Source organism: Lithobates pipiens, unplaced genomic scaffold (genome assembly GCF_037356315.1).
Source record: "Lithobates pipiens isolate NorthernLeopardFrog02 unplaced genomic scaffold, aLitPip1_a1.2 Scaffold_13, whole genome shotgun sequence".
Classification (NCBI taxonomy): Eukaryota; Metazoa; Chordata; class Amphibia; order Anura; family Ranidae; genus Lithobates; species Lithobates pipiens.
This window is the reverse complement of record NW_027507718.1, coordinates 472,679,778-472,699,310: the sequence shown is the minus strand read 5'-3', so window position 1 is coordinate 472,699,310 and position 19,533 is coordinate 472,679,778. Positions and strand designations below refer to the sequence as shown.

Sequence of the window (19,533 nt, the reverse complement as noted above, 5' to 3'; positions counted from 1 at the left end):
CTCCCCCTCTCTGTGGCAGGACGCTGAAATTTAATTAAAATGATTCCGCAAATCTTATATATTTTTCATAACTCCAATTTGGATTAACCAGAAATGGTTCAAGAAGCTCGAAACGCTGTTTCGGGAATTAATTTGGAGGAAGGGTCAAGCACGGATTAGTCTGCAAACTATGCAGCTACCGGTCAAGAGAGGAGGAGTAGCAATTCCACACCCGGGCCTATACTTTCTGTCAGCTCAACTTCAGCATTTGGGGGGGGGGGGTTCAAGGGAGTGAGGGACCCAGTAATAAATTAGTGATCGAGAATGTGCCACATAATTTACTTGTTGAGGTGTTGGAGGCGAGCTCATAGGTGTCCCACTAGCGAATTAATGAGCAAAGTGTGGCAGGTAACAAAGTCGCTGATGGGGTACATAGGAGTGACTGATTATACCCCCTTGTGGTATAAGAAGAACTTACCTGAAATAAGTATTATAGAGAGGTCTTGGGAATGGGAGAGTCAAGGAATTAATAGGCTAACGCAATTGTATGAAGGAAATCACGTGAAATAATTCGAAGCCCTTAGGCAGGAATTTAATGTTTCAAATAGGGCATTTTATAAATATTTGCAGATTAGGCATGGAATCCAGGCACAATTCAAATCTCGTACTATTGAAAAGGTTAAAATTCCCCTTCTGCAGGTAATAGTCGAACGAGTACAGGTGAAAGGCTTAATTTCCAAATTGGTTGCTAAGATAGGTGATAAACTGCTAAGCGGTAAAGGTCCAGAGAAGAGTAGGGAGGGTTGGGCCTCGAGATGTAGGGCCGATTACCCAGGAACAATGGGGGAAAATATTAGAACAAGGGAGTAAGGTCTCAATCTCCCCCTTACAGAGAATGTCCCATTTGTTCCTTATTTATAGAGTATATTATACCCCCCGAAAAATGTGGAAGTTTGGTAGGAGGCCTAGTGACGAATGTCCTAGATGTAAGGCATCTGGGGACCTTCTTCACATGGAAATGTCCCAAACTTTAGAGATAATGGATTGAAATAGTCCAGAGGATAAATAGGACCTTTAAGACTACATTGAAGCCGGAGGTTAGGACCTGTCTCTTAGGTATTCTGGACGAGGGTAGATTGTCTCCCTCGACAAGGATTCCAGTATCAAGATGCTTGTACCAGGCTAGGCGTATGATAGCATTGAACTGGTAGGCCAAGAACACTCCTTCGGAGGTATGGGCCGAGGTTATCAGCTCTACAATTTGGTGTGAAAGAGTGATATGGGACTTGTGGGGGCCTTGGTTGGGTGGAATGGGGGGTACCTGGGGGGCAGTCTGAGCCCCCGCCATATTGACCTCCCGCCTAGGCGGGGAGTGGGGGGAGGAGGGGGGTTTGAGTATCTCTCCCTACCTCGCTTTCGGTTGGCCCCCCGGGCTCCTCCCATTGCCGTATGGCCGTTGTGGCCTTTACTCCCCCAACCAATCGAGAGTTATCTGGATTGGAGTTATTCGGTACAGCGGTGTGCATTTGGGCGGGTGGGCTAGGGTGGGTTTCAGGGCTAGTTAAAGGAAACTTTTAAAAAATTTGAAATTTTGTATGACGCTCTTTTGTTTTTTGTATCCTGTTTGTAATGGGGGGCTTTCTAAGAGCTGTTTGATATGCTGTCCTTTTGTTACTTGGAAATTAATAAAAATAAGGAAATAAAAAAAAAAGGCTTGTAATCACCCCATCCCAGTACCTCCGCAGTTTGGTACAGCACCATAGAAGGCGCATGAGGTTCCCCTGTGGAAGCAAAAAGCAGCATGCAAACTAACAGACATTCAAGAGCTGCAATAACTTGAATAAGGATACCATTTTGGCAGACTGTAGGGTGTCCTCTCAAATGGAACCCATATCCACCTTCCACTTCCTGAGCAGAAAGTTGTCTAACAGTTGGCATAGGCTGCTCATGTAAGACATTTGGTATGGTCTACTTGAATCACAGCATCAAATAATAAGAAAGAGAAATATAGAATGAATTTTGCTGTGTTTAAAATGCATGTCGAAAAATTATACTCACACCAGTCCGATACGGCATCTGTCCTCGCCAGCTCTAAGACCAAGAACTGAGAGATTAAACACTGCTGATAGCTCAGCTCTTGGTCTTCAGGCTACAGAATGCCAGTGACTGCCCTGCCCCTCCAGAACTCACTAGTACACTGGACTGTAGAGGTATTGGGAGCAGCTGGCTCAGGCTCTCAGCGGGTGAGTGGCTGAGCAAGCTGCTGGACCAGGCATCTGTGTTCATCCTGACTATATGGTCGGGATCTTTTCAGACCCTTTGGAGTTACTCTGCTTGTTGATGCTGTTGTCTGAAAATAAGTCACAGCAGTGCAGCATGAAGTGATGATCAATAGGAGAAGTAGGGCCACCAAAAGATCTTTGGCTGAACTTATCCTTTAAAGCAGCCATCTACATAAAAATGTGATAAGGTAAAAACCCCAGCCCTCTCCCAACTCTGAAGTCCCTGAAGGTTAGTAGGCTTAGGTAGAAGCTTGTTGGACCAGAGGGGAATCAACCTGGTGTTTCCAGTGATCCCCAATAAACTTTGTATCCTCCCAAACCTTTCACATCAGAATGGTGGGGCAGTGGTTGGGACGTCGGGTAGCTGTCCAGAATGTGTAGCAGCCTCTTGCCCCGAAATAGGGAGCAAAGTAGAAGGATATTGTTGGAATGCATCACTCCAAGCCAGCTATCTGTTGGGTGGGAATAAAATAAACTCCGAGATTCAGAACTGAAAGGCCACCACTAGGGAAAACAAGTAATGCTTTTTGAGACTTTTTTTAAGGGATATATTTTTAAATAGTGTGAAAAAAATGTATAAATAGACCCCTATATGTTACATATTACGGTCATAATAAGTTTATTTGTGACATGGTATGACTCTCGTACATAGATCTGGATTAGAATAGGCACAGTACAGCGTTTGTGTAGATGGGCGATGCATGCTTTTAAGATAATTCAACTTGCATTTGAGATCAGTTTCCGATACAGTATTTGTTCTTTAGCAGTGTCTTTGACCCACTTATGGTTTTTCAATGCAGTCTCAAGCTGCTGTGAGTTGCTTTTATATTCTTATGGCCTTGGAAGGGGGGTGGGGAGAGAGGAAGCCTACCTGAAACCAACAAATGTCAATATACAAAAGCCAATAATAAATCAGCCAGGTGATAGAGAAGGCGCTTAGAGGCTGTAAAGTCAGCAGAAACATACTATGTGCTATATAAAGCAGGTCACATGCCTTGCCAGGTATGGTTCACATGACTTGAATCTGCCGTGTAGGTTCACATAACCTACAGCAGATTTGTCTTATGGTCCCGATTTTATCAGGTTTTTTTTGCTTTGGCTGAAGACTGTTGAGAGCACCCTGGTACACGACTTTGCTTGAAGATCCTTAGTACCATGGCATGTGCTTTATTTTACAGGAAATAAGTACGTTTTCATTTTACTCCCCCTTTCCTAAAAATCTGCCTTCTTTTCAAAAAGACCTAACAAACCTTGGTTTATGGTTTTTTGGGAGTGTATCTGCAACTTGCATCATCTCCATGGAACCAGCTCCAACTTTCTTTATAGATTTAGTAATTCCACTTAGACTGTTATAACAGAAGGGTAAGATATTATGTGTGATGTTAAAGTAGGTGGAAAAATAGAGAGAAATGGATGATATAAGAAGAGTCATTACAGTAAGTAATCACAAAGACTGAATAGGAGAAATTAACCACAGAGAAAAATTAAGAAGAATGAAACGGAAGGACTAGGGAGCAGTCACAAGCATCTGAAGGCACGATCTCTATAATTACCATGGATTATTTCTGCTTGGGGATCTCTTTAACCGCTCGAGTCCTACCCTGTATATACCCCTTCATTACCAGGACATGTGACCATGTCTCAGTTTTCAAAGCTATGATAGGTTGACTGACAATTACTTGGTCATGCAACACAGTACTATACAGGTCAACACTGTACCCCACCCTGGCTGTGCTCAGTGATGATCATTGTGTCTCTTGTTCCCTACTGCTGATAAGTGTGCCCCACTTTCGTTGATAGTCACAGGATCATGCATAGCAAACGGCGTCTGCAGAAGAATGATTATCGGGTTCGACAGCAGAGGAAGAAAGAGTGGGCTGTAAGATGTAAACACAATACTTTGTTCGTAGTATTAGCTGCCTAATGACAGTGTCAACAGGCACACTGGCAAACCGTGCCCTATTTCTGTAGTGTCGTTTTGTTGTTTTTTTTACAAGACGACGTACAAAAATGTACACTCTTTTTTGCTTGAGCACTGTTGCAGACCACATCAGGTAAGACTTTGCTAACAGCAACATATTAAAACACTAAAAGAAGAAAAATTGGGCAAATCTGCCTGTGGAGGCACGATGCTGGCAATCCGGAGACTTAGGGGCAATGAATGTGAATCTTCTTGGTGCATGTGTGTTTACATGATAGTGATTGATTCACCACCAGTTAATACTTGGTGAAAGTCACATTCACTGCCCTGTAAATATGCCCCTTGGGGTCACATGTACCTTCGTTGAAGTAGGCGGGCTGGTATGCATTTTCCCGCATGCTTGTTCCCCAAAAGCTATGAGGGAGGGTTTGCTGCAAAGGCTCTTGTTCGTAATGTGGTACAGGAAGGACATTTGATCTACAAAACACTGAATAGGCATGGTATCAGCCTCTAAAGCAAGGATCTCCAAACTTTCTAAAGAAAAGGGCCAATTTACTGTCCTTTAGACTTTAAGGGGTCAGACTGTGCCCAGTGGGACTAAACAATGCCAGATCTTTGTTATTAGGGGGTGAAGTAGTTGGTATCTTTGGAAGGTATAGCGCCCCATCGTTGGTGTCACTGGAATGAATATTATCCTGTTATTGGTTCGGTGGCAGGAAAAATGCCTCAAGGGCTGGGTAAAGGCAATCAAAGGGCCACAGTTTGGAGACCACTGCTCTAAAGGTTGGGGTGAGGTGGAGAGTTCATCCTTCACTAAACTGTGGTGGCACTGGAACTAGAATAATAGCTGCCTTTTAATGATGCTGTCACCAACATGGAATGTAGGAACTGTAACCCAGATCAAGATAGAGATCTAGTGTATAATAAATCAAGAATGTAAGAGGTAAGGCAGGCCAAAAATAACCTCATTCCCCCATCCCCATCCACACACTCAGTAAGGATGGGGAAATCCTCCCTGCTGAGCTTTTGTATTCAGACAATGGAGAGACTTCCCTGCCATCAAAATATACTGATCGAGTTTTGGAAAATCCAACAGGGTTGTTGTACAGAAATCAATCTGTAGATCGTCATCTATACAACCCTCCCTGCCCATACATGGATCGAAATTTGGCCAGTCCTTGCTAAACCAACTGAATTTTCAATCCATGTATGGCTAGGTTTAGGTACATTGATTATGGCCAAGGATTGCTACAGATAAAAACAAAAATTGCCTACAAAAGTTAGTTCTGTAGACTGTTTCAGAAAAGAGTTTTCCACTTTCCTAAAATAAAATATAAAGGGTCACCATGATTATAAAAATGCACCGCAGAATGTCAGGCAGGGATTTATCCATTTACTACTTGGGTCAGGAGAGAATTTTTTCCTGTTAGAGCAAATTGAACCAGACTTAATGACTTTCTGTTAGCTGCCTGTGGATCATCGAGTGTTTCAGGATGCATTTTATTTTCTTTTGTGCTCATTTTATGGACATAAAACAATTTCCGACCTAGTTTTGTAACTTTGCTGTGTAGCCTATTGCTTCTCGAACTCTTTCATGTTTTCTAACAGAAATAATTTAGTCTCCCAAAAGTGTGAGCTTCTCCGTCAGCACAGTTTACTGATAACAAGCAGTGCTGACCTTCTAACATAATGAAAAAAATAATGGCAGGACATAATAGCTCATTATAGCTGAATCCCCATCCTTAGGTCAGGCTTCCGCCACCCTGCAGTCACCTAGCACATGCTGTGACAATGTGTGTATTGTCATGTAAATAGAACCACGTAGAACACATCTTAATCATTTGCTGGATTCTTCTACCAGCTCTGGAAATTTGTCATACAGAAAGAGCACGCCTGCAAAACAGTTGCGTTGTTTGTGTATGTAATTGCTTAAAATAATACCAGACTATCCCTATAAGCCATCTTGACATTACATTCATCTAACAGATAAGGTCAGCTTTAAATAAACCTGCAGAACCACATTATATACAGAGGTTTGCAACTTAACTCGGTCAACTCCTATGTACAATGTTTGATTGGTTCTGGCGGTGTTACTTAAATGTTCACCTGCCACATGGGAAATATGGATTATCACTTCTGACCTTTTAAAATTGGCCAGAAATTATTAGATTGTAAACTCTCCTGAGCAGGGCCCTCGTAATCCTCTTGTATTTTATTGTATTATTAACTGTATTGTCTTCCTTTTATATTGCAAAGCGCTGCATAAACTGTTGGCGCTATATAAATCCTGTATAATAATAATAATGGCTGGCTGAGTCTGGCTTTGGTACTTTAGATTCATAGACCTAGAGCACATGTGTCACACACAAGGCCCGTGGGTCATATCTGGCCTGCCAGGCCATTTCATGTGGCCCTCATACAGGGCTTTTTTTTTTCAGCCTGGAACAGAACGTGCTGGAATGGAGTTCTGCCACCTCTCGCTCATATAAAAATAAGGCCTACAGTCGGCCTCGCTTAAATTGTCCAATAGTGAACAAAGTGCAAAACCATGACGCAGGCGGCATACAACATTAACTTAAAAATGCCAGCAATAGTAAACTGTAGAAATACATACTGACAGTCATAAGATCACCAGTAGGAATTTTCATTAATGTTACAAGCCCCCAGAGTCTTATGCCAGCTGTACATGAAATGGGGTGACACATACACAGTGCTAAAGATGGACATTCTGGGTGTGGCAGTTGGGTGGTCCGGTCCCCCCCATGCACTGTGGTTCTTTCTGTCAGCCCCTACATTCTTACTGTGTCTTGTGACATAGAGGCCAACAGTTGAAACCACAGTGGAGCTTTACCATTTGAGTACAGGTCCACTTGAAGGGTTTTATTGGTGCAGGCATTCAAAAAGTAAAAATAAAAAATCTGTGCTTTCATCAAAACGTGTTATATAGCATTCAAAATGCACAACACTCGTGTGAACTGTGCCTAATTATTACACATGAGGTCAGCAACAGTGGTAAAGAGGTGGCTTTTCTCTGTATAGTTATTTGCCATATTCTTCCATTGTCACTAGAAATAAAATCTCACGTGAGTTTATTAATATGCTACAATATCCTAAGCTTGGTCAAAACCAAGTAGATAAAAAAAAAGTTTCATGTAATCCTGGTTATACACTATTAGATTTTCAAATGAAAATTCCTATAAACAATTGTATATTGAATTGATATTGAAATTAATTTTTTTTAAATAATTTGGAAATAGTTTACCTTTTTTAAAAGTGGCCTTTGGTTACCATTTCGGTAACTGCCCATTGCTAGCCATGTCATTGGAATCTGTGATGAAAATACGACCTTCTTTTAAAAGTAATGTATAGTGGTTTTGTAGATATTTTTTTTATTACATTCAGGACTAAAAAAATGTTTTTTTCAAATGTATTAACTGTAGTATGATCACAGTTTTAATGTAAAAATTAGTGGAATGACGCACGCAATGTTAAAAACAATATCCAGCATTATAAGCAGTCTGGTGCTCATCGGCATAAACCCGCTGGTGTATACAGTACATGGCCAGGGGTCCAGGGGCGCTGGGCAACTGTTAACGTCACTTCCGGGTGCTCCGAACTCGCGCTATGCTCGCCCCACCTGGCTGGGAGTGTCATCCAAGTTCTGCAGGAAGCACTGGGAACCACCAGCTCCCCCAGACCTCTGGCCACATACTGTATACACCAGCGGGTTTACGCAGATGAGCATCAGACTCCTTAATGCTGGATATTGTTTTTAACATTGAATGTCATTCCACTTCTTTTACATTAAAACTGATCATACTACTCAACTCTACTCGTATAGCAAGACATCGCTCGTATATCAAGTTCAATTTTTTTTTTTTAAATGTTGCCCATCTTGCAAAATGCTTGTATACCACTTTATTCACAAACCAAAGTTTTACTGTATCAATAAAGTGAATTTTCTAAATATTGAAGAATAAATTCAAAATTGCAGGACACAGGCATTGCTTAAAAATGATTCATCGCACCACTGTGATGGACCTTCCATAATACATAGAACATATAGATTATTCATTTTAGAAGGTGAGACTGGAAACTTGACTAAGAGAAAAAAAAGTCAAGATTCAATATATCACAGCTGTGCCAATTACCAGATTGTTATCTATAATCTTCCTTCATATTAAATTCCCATCATTCCCTGCACAGTGGCTGACAGATCATGAGAATGGTAGGACAGGCTGCTGAGAGGAGATAAGAGATACCATATCAGTGGTTTCTCCTGTCTGCAGCAGCTAGTATTCTATTAGGTGCACTTCTGTTGGATTGGTCAGATGGTTAGAAAGGTCAGACACTTCTCAGAAGTGTGGCAGTAGGAAAAGTTTAGACTTCCATGGGACCGATCTGCAAGCTCAGATATCATCATTTCTTTCGGATTAGGCAGCCATATTACATGGGGGTGGGGGGTGGGGGGTGACACTGGCGGAAACTAAACTAAAGCTGTATGCACACAAAATGTAGCCATCATTAGGGCTGGGGTAAGGATTCTTGTTTCCGTTGGGTTGAATACTGGTTACCAAGCATGTAAGGTAAGGAGAATTTTAAATCTACCTTGAACTGCCCACTCACACTTTCAATACATCAGATTTGTTGGCATCTGCCAGTTTGTAAAATAAAGTCACTTCTTCCATAGCCATGATCATATTTGCTTCCTAGTTTACAAGTATTCCATGTTCTTGTATATAAATGTAATTACACCTCGTTCTATAGGTCTATGGTCTAGCATGGAAGCATACTTCCAAGGTAGTGTGCCAGTGTGGGCCTGCTTTAAATCAGATCTCATTTTTATTACTTAAATAATTAAATTTAAAGTCATCTTGGGCTAAAACTTAATTGGCTAAACTTATAGTGGATCCAAATGTGTAAAAATATTTTTTTTAAAACATCAAATTAGCTCTAAATTCATCTAGTGCTATAAAAACTTGGCATAAATACAATCAAAACTTAAAACCATCAAAACAGATAGTGAAAATATAATTTATATGTAATAAAGTGCAAAGTGCCTCAAATTAGGAACTATATACATTAATGTTAGAGTGCAACAAAACAATCCTAGAGCAAGTTCTTAAAAAGACCACCAAGTGAATTAAGGCCAACATAGTTACATAGTTAATCAGGTTGAAAAAAGACACAAGTCCATCTAGTTCAACCACAACGATTTAAAGAGAAAAAACAGTGTTGACTTGATGTAAATCCCCATTTTATTCTCAAGGTATAAATCAGTGCCTCCACCACCATTCACCACAATTAAAAAAGGCCTCTTACCAAACAGTGTGGACCATGAAATTATAAATGGTCAGAAGCGCTAAATTCAATGACCTCTTTATGGCTTCCAAGGGTACAAGCTCTGTCTCATATTGAACCACCAATGTTACCATCAAAGAGATAAAGAAGGTGCAGAGCATAGTGAAGTATGTAAAAACTGTGCCTTTTTTCAAAATCCCAATATGCACTTACATCTAGGAACATCAAAAAGTGCCTTGATAAAATTGCATGATCCAGTATCACCGGACAGAACGTATATTTCTATAGCACAGTGGAGCCTTCTGTTGCTCCTGTTGATCCTAGCTCCCTGGCAGTTAATGCTCAATTGTGGTCTGGGGTCCTTGTGTTGAGCCTGCGTTGATCAATGCAACTCAAAACACCTGGTGTGAACAAACCCTTGTATTTTTGGGAGCTGCTTTTGTCTGCGGCCATGCCCTCCATTGACTCCTATGCCGTGCTGAAGAGAAGAATTTGTAGTTTTATTTTCCCACTCTTTTTTTTTTTTAATTTTTAATTTTATTTAGTCTTGCACATAATGACTTGCATGATTACCCTAGAAACAGCTGATCATGTATGTGTGTCACCCATCAGTGTTGTAGTAATCTACATCTATGTATGTGGTAGCTCCTCCTGATTATTGAATAGCTCAGCCGATGCTGAATCATTGGGTAGGAGCATTGGATACTATTGAAGTCCAGGGAACAGAAGTGTCTGTGTCAGCTGCCTGAAATGACTAATTATCTGAAGTTGCTAATCCTATTAATGACACATAATTGTTTTTGCTTACACCATCAGATTGATTCTGCATGCTGACATGTTTCTTGTAGTTACATTGATTTCAGGATTAGGCCTCTATAATAAATATATCTATTATGCTGGCGCTGCAAGGCAGCTAAATTTATTTGTGTATAATTAAGCAGTAAGATTTGTGCATTGCTGTGAGCAGTACTGTCTGTACTGATGAGACCCATAGAGCCAGACATCAGGGGAAACAGGCCTGATATAGCCTGTACAGGGGGTATACTTCATTTAGAAAACCATGAAACAAGAGTAAGGCCTCCTTCAATAAGAATTCATACTCTGCGTTCAGGGCTCCTTGGGGCATTCTGGGCTGTGTAACTGCCCCCACACTGATGTCACATTGGGAACAGTGGCCCAATTGACAACCAGGTGGTTGAGCTTTATGTTTTGTATTGTGGCGGGGCAAAAATTATCCCCTGTTGCCCCTCGCCACAAATGTGAGCCATTCATCGGTTTGGACTTTTTTGGTCAAAACAGTTAGGTAGGAGGTGACATCGTCTAACACGCTCTGAAAAGCAGTCAACAAATTGCTCTACAGAGTACTAATGCAAGTGTAAATGAGCCCTAAGGACATGCTTGTTCTAGGATATTCGCCATTGGCAGTTGTCATATTTCTATCCACACAGGTCCTCTTTAAGTTTCAGCTGCCTAAGGCCCCTTTCACCTGGGGCAGACTCCGTCCTGATCAGTAGGGGATCTGTCTGCTCACCCTCTGCTGAGCAATGCGGGAGGATGGCGGGTTTGCGTCGACTCAGTTTCTCTATGGGCAGCTCTACTGTCTGTTTACTTACAACTGCCCTCCAATCTGTCTTCATGGAAGAGAACGGATCCCCTTCCATTTGTTTTTAGTGGTGCGGATTGGAAGTAGGCGGGTGCAAATGGATACAAATCTGTTTGCACCCACCGGTCCATAGAGATGAATAGACTGAAAAACTGACAGGTGCACCTGATCGGAACAGTTGTGTGAAAGGGACCTAACCCTGCAATATAAGGACTTCTTTTATTTGCTTCCTTTTTGTTATATCTGTTCAAAAACTGTAGAAAATATAGATAAAAGGATTGACCAAGTCAAAAAAATTGGCAGACTTTGTGGGCACACAATGAGAGGGAGAATTAATTAAAAAAAGTATACATTTTATTACAGCATCATTAGAATTACAAAAAACATATAAACAACACCCTGTATGGACACAGTTACCATTTACCCAATGATGCCATTACAGAGGGCTGGATCTAAGGTACAGAGATTGATGTCATAATGTATCAAAATAGGAGAAAAATGTATGATCCAGTAATGCCTCCAAAAACTTGCTCGTCGACGCGTTGAGATACTAGATTCCTCAGGACAAAGACTGAGCAGGTGCTGGTATATTTAAAAACAAAAAGTGCATATGTAAATATAATATATATCTCTATAAGTATAGTTATGACTGTTATGACATTTCTCCAAGAGAAGAAAACAAAAAAGGAAATATAGCTGTTGATGCTTCCAGGAATCTTGCAATTGATGCATTCCTGTACTATCTGCATTATCCATTTGCATTCTTCCCAGCAATCTCTGACCACAGAACACTTCTCTAGTGCTAATACTCTCTGTAGCTGATCATACACTGTTATGTGGGCCATACACAGAGCAAATGTATTTCCTGCAACCACGGACCGCTGCACCACAGACACTGTTGACAGGGGAATGCCTCCCACCGAGCCATTGTATTCTCCTGGTGGAGGAAGTCGTCCCAGCCAGGAGAAAACAGTGATTGCTAGCGACTATACCAGCCACTAGTAATAATCGCACATAAAATATGCATTCAGCCTGCCCATAAGTGGCACAAATATCAGCCGGTTCCTGCTTAACTGGCCGACATTCGAACCGTCTATGGCCTGCCTTCATTTTTTTAAATTTTGCCAGCAGCAGAGTACCACAAACAAAGTGGATTAATGAATCTCTCCTGCCAGGACAGTGTATTCGGACAGTGGCACGTCAGCTGTCAGAACACCCTGATCAGCCGCTGTTACTGAAAAGTTCTTCAACAAATCTATTCAACAGAAGTTGATCAAATGATGGACTGCTGGGATGCTGGGAAAACCATACACTGACTGAGCCTTGTTCACACAGAAGTGCGTTTTTTGGAAGGGAGCGTAGGCTCCTGCTGGTTGGAAACCTCATCAGCTTAAATATGTTAAGATGAGTGTAGACATGTTTAAATCTGTTGAGCTAATGCGTTTAGAGGCTTTCATATCTGTCATGTTTTAATGTGTTGACATGTTTACATGCGCTAATGCCACGTACATACGACCGGACTTTTTGATGGACTTGGTCCAGGGGGAAAATGTGTTCGTGTGTAGGCTCCAGCAGACTTTTTCTTCCCAAAAGTCCGGCAGACCTAGAAATAAAACTTGCTTCAAATCTTTCCGACGGACTTGAATCCAGTCGAAAAATCTGGTCGTCTGTGTGCTAGTCCGATGGACTAAAGCCAACACCTTAGGGCAGCTATTGACTGGCTATGAACTCCCTTTATACTACGTCATCACAGTCAAATCCATGGGACTTTTGGAGTGATCGTGTGTGGCCAAGTCCGTTCGTTTGAAAGTCCGTCGGACCTCCGCTGCAAAGTCTGTCGGATTATCTGCCGAACCAAGTCCGTTGAAAAGTCTGGTGGTGTGTATGCGGCATTAGACATATTTGAGTGTGATTACGCACATTTAAATGCATTTGCATGCGTATTTGTTGTAAAAAGTCAGAATCTGTGTGGCCACGGATGCATCTCTGCTCTATTTTTTTATTTTTATTTTTTAATGCTGCCGAACGCAGAGCTACATAATGACCCCCAACGCGCCTTTCTGAATGGCATAATTCAGTTTAATTATTCGTATAGATGCACGTAGAAATAGACCCTGCACGCATCTGTGCGCAACTTTTTTTTCACGCCCTGCGTGAACGAGGCGAAAGGCCCCTTTCACTCGGGGCGGACTTCATTTTGATCAGCAGGGAATCTGTATGCTCATCCCCTGCTGATCGAAGAAGAGCATGTCCGCTCATATTCTGCAGAGTGGACATGGACTCCACTGTCCATTTACACATGACTGCCCCCCAGGCCCACATAGACGGAGGGGGATGGATCCCCTTCTGTATATTTTTTTTAGCAGACCAGATCGATTTGGAGGTAAGCGGATGTAAAAGGGCACACGCTGTTTTCTCCCACCAGTCCATAGGGGTGAATTGTGGGTCCGATCAAGTCCGCCTGGAAAACTGACAGGTGGAACTGATCGGATCCTTCGTATGAAAGAGGGATTAGAGGAGACTGTAGCTTCCACATATGTGAGTGTAAGCATCTGAGATCTGTTTTTATTAAGATTTTAGAAGCAGACTTATTAACTTGGAACTGTTGGACTGTTTGCTGGGAATCTGATGCTCTTGTCGTGTCTTGTTCCTCCCAGTTCACTGCAAGAATTGATTTGTCTATTAGCATGTCTCTCTGGTTATGATGTAAATATGAAATTTGTTTCTGGGAACATACACGGAGGTAAAATGCCCCCTTTAAAAAAAAAATCCAATTTGTAATAGTGAAGAGTATCTTCACCCTGGCTGTGACTTTGTAGAAAGTTTTGTTCTAGGATTTTGGATTATGCTGAGAGGTAAGTGCTGGTGTTATTAGAAAGCAATCTGCTGCTTTGGCATCTCATCGTGAGATTGTCACTTCACATCTCTGAGAGTGACAACTGAGAACAGGCAACTGTCAGACTTCTTACTCTGTGATAGAAATCTGTATTTCTCATTCGTTCATGGACAGACACAGCGCTTCCTTATTCAGAACCATAGGGTTATAGCTAAATAAATAGTAAATAGTGCTGCGCTGTTATGTATAATCGCTAGTTGATAATTAAATATAAATAATATTACTATTAGTGTAAACTAAAATCCATACATAATTAAATATAAAAGTGACAATGTGCTACAAAATTCATCATGGTGGAAAATTACAATAAAGTGCTAAATGCAAAGAAATGGCAGTGTGCACATGTGGAAATCGCAAGTAGATCTAATTAAAAGTCTTGGTCGGGGAATACAGCCAAATGTCGGATCCCCTCTAAATTGTGATATAGAAAGTGTCTTTTCCTTTTTATTGTGCAGAACAGCGCAAAGTGCATAAAGTGAGTGACTACTTCTTCTGTGTAGAGTATTTTAAAATAGAGAAAATGACGTACAAAAGTGACTTTTCCTCTTCGGTGCGGCACCGTGACTTCATCTCCTGATGACGTCACGTGACTGTGACGATACGCGTCGGGACACACAGGCATCGGAAATAACATCGGCTAGCTCGCTGCCCATGGCGTTTTGAATTTCACTGCTATTGTAAATGTGAGTACTTGAAAATTTTAAATAATAAAATATTTTTAAAAACGTGCTACAACATCTGGAATCCCCCCTTCTTTTTTCCAATATACATTATATACATACCAACTGAGGGAGTGATACCATTACTGCGATTGCCCGCAAAGGAGCATGTATATACTATTGTACTGAAAGCGCCAGATCAAGCGCACGGTTACCATCAGGATATATAGTGGGAACACCCGTAATCTCCAAAGCCATATACATATGCTGTTACCTTACAGCTGTGAGGTAAGAGGCCGCCTAACGTTATAGTGTGCTGCACCAAAGAGAAGTCGCTTCTGTACTTTATTTTCTCTATTTTAAAATACTCTGTACAGAAGAAGAAAAGTCACTCACTTTATGAACTTTGCGCTGTTCCGCACAATAAAAAGGAAAAGACACTTTCTATATCACCATTTAGAGGGGATCTGATATTTGGGCCCATTCCCCCCCCCCCCCCCCCCCACCAAGACTTACTTGTGATCTACATGTTTACACTGCCCTTTCTTTGCATTTAGCACTTTATTGTCATTTTCCATTATGATTTTGTAGCACATTGTCACTTTTGTATTTAATTATGTATGGATTTTAGTTTACACTAATAGTTTAATATTATTTATATTTACTAGTGATTATACATAACAGTGCAGCACTATTTATTTATCTTTTTTGCGGTTATGGAGTAAACCCTTCAGTGCTTTGAAGCAGTTAAAGAGTTGATCTATTTAGTGGCGTAGGAATATCTACCACATTTTTCATAGGGTTATATCGCCCTCTACAGGAGTAGGACACTAGGCAGAAAAAAGACTTGGCTATGCCCATGGGAAGTCGTAGGTGATATACACCCCTCTCTCTGCTATAGGCCTTAATTTTTTTTCTGCCTATTCAGGCGTAAGGACCTAGTTCCTTGCTGCAATCTCTAGTCCTGGCAAATTTTATTTGTTTGTTTGTTTGTTTTTTCCTGGATTTTTTTCTGTGAGATCTGCAATCAACTACCAGTCTGGGTGATGGGCTGGAATTTGATCCAGTGGTCTTCTCAGTCTGGCCAGCGAGCATGTGCAGACCGCAGCTACGCACTAGGTTGGCCACGACAACCCTCATGGCCAACAGCCCCCCCCCCCACTTCAGTGGCGAGGAGGTTTTGTCTGGAGCGGTGCCCACCTGGTATGGTGAGTAAATGTCCCCCCTCTACCCTTGGTGAGTTTGTAGTGGACTTGGGCCCCTCCCCGGGTCGGTCGGTCCTTCGAGTTTCCCTCTGCCCTTGCACCCTCTGTTCCCTGGAGGTCCCTTGGTAGCCCCCCTTCCCCCCCTCCTCTATATGGGGTAGTGCCATGATGGATCCTGGGGGTGGGGGCTAAATGGGCAGGGGTTGTGTGCCGCCAGGTGCAGTGCTTACCGGGGGGGGGGGGTGCGCTCCTGGGAGTCTGATGCCCGGATCCTCTCTTTTGGGGTTTGTGTCAGCCTCATGTAGCGCAAGCTGGCGGACATTTTGCCATAGCCAGCATCTTTTCCCCCTAGTGCCTGCTGACTTATGGCTGGCAGCCATATTTGTGTAGTTCGGGGGCCATGATTTGGTGTTTGTTGTGCTCAGCCAGCAGCGGCCATTACTGTGTATCCCAGATGGGGTTTTTTTGCAGGCAGAAGCTCCTGCTTTTAACCCGGTGCTGACTCCTGTGTTATCCTCTTCCTCAGATGCCACCTGAGGCAGCAAGTGCTACGCTGCTGCGGTGGTGAGTCTGGTGGGGTCCCTTCCTCTCTGCTGCAGGCTGTGGGGTGTCCTGGTGTTTCGGTACCAATGCTGGCGTAGGGGGTGTCCCTTTGCAGTGGTTGCTGTTGGTGTGGGGGGGGGGTCTCTTCTTCCCCTATGGAGTCTCAGAGCATGTTTCCCCACCTGACCCCCTATCAGAGGCTGCAGGTTCCTCTGGGTCCCCACCCTGGAGTTCTTTGTTTCCCAGGTGAAGGTGGCTCTTGGGGGCGGACTAGCAAAAAGTGTCCCCCACTTTCCCTGCTTCATCTGTCTTGTAAGATCCTGAATCTGATTTGGCTGCCATGGATGGGGCTGCACTCCTAGATTTTTTGGACAGTGAGGATGATTCTTTTGCCCCGGTGGTTGCGCATGAGAATGCGCAGGTGGACGCACTGATTGCATCTGTGCAGGAAAATTTAAAAATGGAGGATGCGGCTGTGGTGGTGGTACCCTGGTGTGAATGAATGAGTGACGTGTATAGCGCTACCTATGCGAACTGAATCGCCTTGGGGCATTTTTTACTGCCTGTGTCCATCTGCGGTATAGCGCGGTCCTTTTACAACATAGGGGCCCAACGCGCTTACAAACACACACATTTTCTTGGCCAATTTTTAGACAAGGTCTAATTAACCTACCAGCATGTCTTTGGAGTGTGGAGAAAAAAAGTACCCTGAGGAAACCCATGCAGGCTCAGGGAGAACATGCAAACTCCTTCATTCAGGGGATGCAACATGTGGTTCCACCGGAGCGATCTCCCTTGCCACCGTGGGACTTGAATCTGGTGCTTTCGGTTCTACAGAAGCCTCTGTTTAATAATATTTGAAAAATACCCCTGCTCACTCTGTCACAGAAGGTGGCCTTCTTGGTAGCTATCACCTCTGCTCGCAGGGTGTTGGAATTGGTGGCTCTATCCTGTCACACGCCCTACCTGGTGATTCATAAGGACATGATGGTTCTTCGTCCTTGTCCCTCGTTCCTTCCAAAAGTTGTTTCTGATTTTCATTTAAATGGAGACGTTGTGTTGCCTTCCCTATGTCCCAGGCTGCAACATTCAAGGGAATTTGCCTTACACACCTTGGATGTGGTTCGGGCAATAATGGTGTATTTGGCGGCCACTGAGTCCTTTTGGAGGTCAGACTCCCTGTTCGTCATAGTGGACGGGCCAAAGAAGGGGCTGTCTGCTTCCTCAGCACCCATTTCTAGATTGATCAGGCAGGCGGTGACTCAGGCCGATTCTGTCAGGGGTCAGGTTCCTCCCTTGCCATTGAAGGCGCACTCTATTTGGGCGCTGAGTGCCTCCTGGCCCTTCCGTCATCAGGCGTCAGTGAGGCAAGTGTGCAAGGCAGCCACCTGGTCATCGAAGCACACTTTCACAAAATTTTACAAAATGGATGTGCTAGCATCTGCGGGTGCCTCTTTTGGCGGAAAGGTTCTGCAGGCTGCGATCTAGAGGGTTTTCCCCTCATGAGGGGGTTTTCTTGCTGTTCAGTTTGGGCTCCAGTTCTCGTGGAGCTCCAGATTGTCTGGTTGGCCTGTTTTTTTGTTGGCTGCCACACCCCTCATGTTTGGCACTGCTTTGGGACAGCCCTATGGTTCTGAATAAGGAAGCGGTGTGTTTTGTCAATGAACGAATGAGAAAATCTGATTTTTTTTTTACTTAATTGACAGACACAGCATCCACCCCGATATGGAGTTTTTAATGCTTCGGACACTGCTTGTGACAAAACGGAAGGTCTATAGCAGAGAGGAGGATGTATATCACCTAGGACTGCCCATGGGCATAGCCAAGTCTTTTTCCTGCCTAGTGTCCTACTCCTGTAGGGGGCAATATAACCCTGTGGTTCTGAATAAGGAAGCGTTGTGTCTGTCAATGAACTCAGAGAAACAAATTTTACGGTAAGTCAAAAATCCTATTTTCTTTTCTCTCTTATAGGAACACGGGTGACCTTTTCCGTATCATCTTTAATAACACGTTGCTACAAGTGTGGGTGCCTTTCACCATTCATTTTTCTCCTTGTTCTTCTTTCTCTTACCTTTGTGTTCTCCCAGCAGCTTGATGACCAGCTCCTGTTCATCGGATGACATTGATCAGGAGGAAATACAGCTGGCCTTGCAGGCTGCGAAGATTGCGTCCAGAGAAAAGATCAGATCCCGCTTCCACAGCAGTAATGACCTCATTCACCGGCTCTTTGTCTGCATCTCAGGTTTGTCTCCCTTCTATTCATCAGAGCTCTATACAGCAATTCTATCCTATCACTCATCTGATTAACACACAATAATATAGAATATGTTGGCGTCAATTCACTAACACATTTTTCATGTATTTGTTATTTTATATCATAATTAAATTCACATAAAAAAAAAGAATTACACATTGGTGAGTAATCATTACATTCCACATGAGATGAATGTTTAAAGCCGAACTCCAGGCAGATATAAAACCGAAACCAATTAATGCAGCTCTCTATTCCTGAAAAAATAATAATATAATTTTTTTTTTTTTAAGTGTTTCTAAAGGCAGAATTTTTTTTTTTTTTATTGCACCAGACCCTTTTGCAGTCTGCTTTGCAGCTTTCCCAGACCTGTGTGAACCAGCTCCATTGAGAGCCAGTCACACTCTCCTGTCATGTGAATTGGATGTGGTGAAAACCCACATCCAATGCGCACATATGTGAACCCAGCCTCAAACATTGCTGTACTGAATCATACTCCTGGTGATCCTAAAGAGTATCTGCTTGGGAGGAAGGAACACACACTGCAATCTTCTTGCGGCCTCTCACAAACAGCCCAGTCAGTCTGTACAGTAAAAATGAAAAAGTCAGGATTTTTCTTTTTCTTTCCACCAATCAAAATCAAATTACAATGAAGACTGATTGGTGATGCAGGCAGCAGAGAGATGCGGTTACACAGCATAGCCTTCAGGAACAACCCTCTGTGTGTCAGTGTATAGAGACGTCTGCCTAATCTGCGGTGGTTAACCGAGAGGACTTTCTTATTGAAGCACAGCTGCTATGTTTGCTGCATGAACTTGCTACTGCTTTTACATGTTGCCTGCATTACTCGCCCCTTGCGATGCATAATGCTTAGAATATTAGAAGTCACCAAG

The 19,533-nt window shown here is 42.7% G+C and overlaps 1 protein-coding gene across 4 annotated transcripts in view; it reads left to right on the top strand.

Annotated features, from left to right (window-relative positions):
• ZFYVE28 (zinc finger FYVE-type containing 28) overlaps nucleotides 1-19,533 on the top strand; it is a 300,024-nt gene that overhangs the window by 250,187 nt on the left and 30,304 nt on the right. For 2 of the 4 annotated variants that reach the window (XM_077477912.1, XM_077477909.1), the window contains one exon: nucleotides 18,480-18,631. In XM_077477912.1, coding sequence (XP_077334038.1) covers nucleotides 18,480-18,631 — 152 coding nt within the window. Of the gene's footprint in view, nucleotides 1-18,476; nucleotides 18,632-19,533 lie in introns of all 4 variants that reach the window. The other 2 variants (XM_077477911.1, XM_077477908.1) reach the window with 1 other exon arrangement.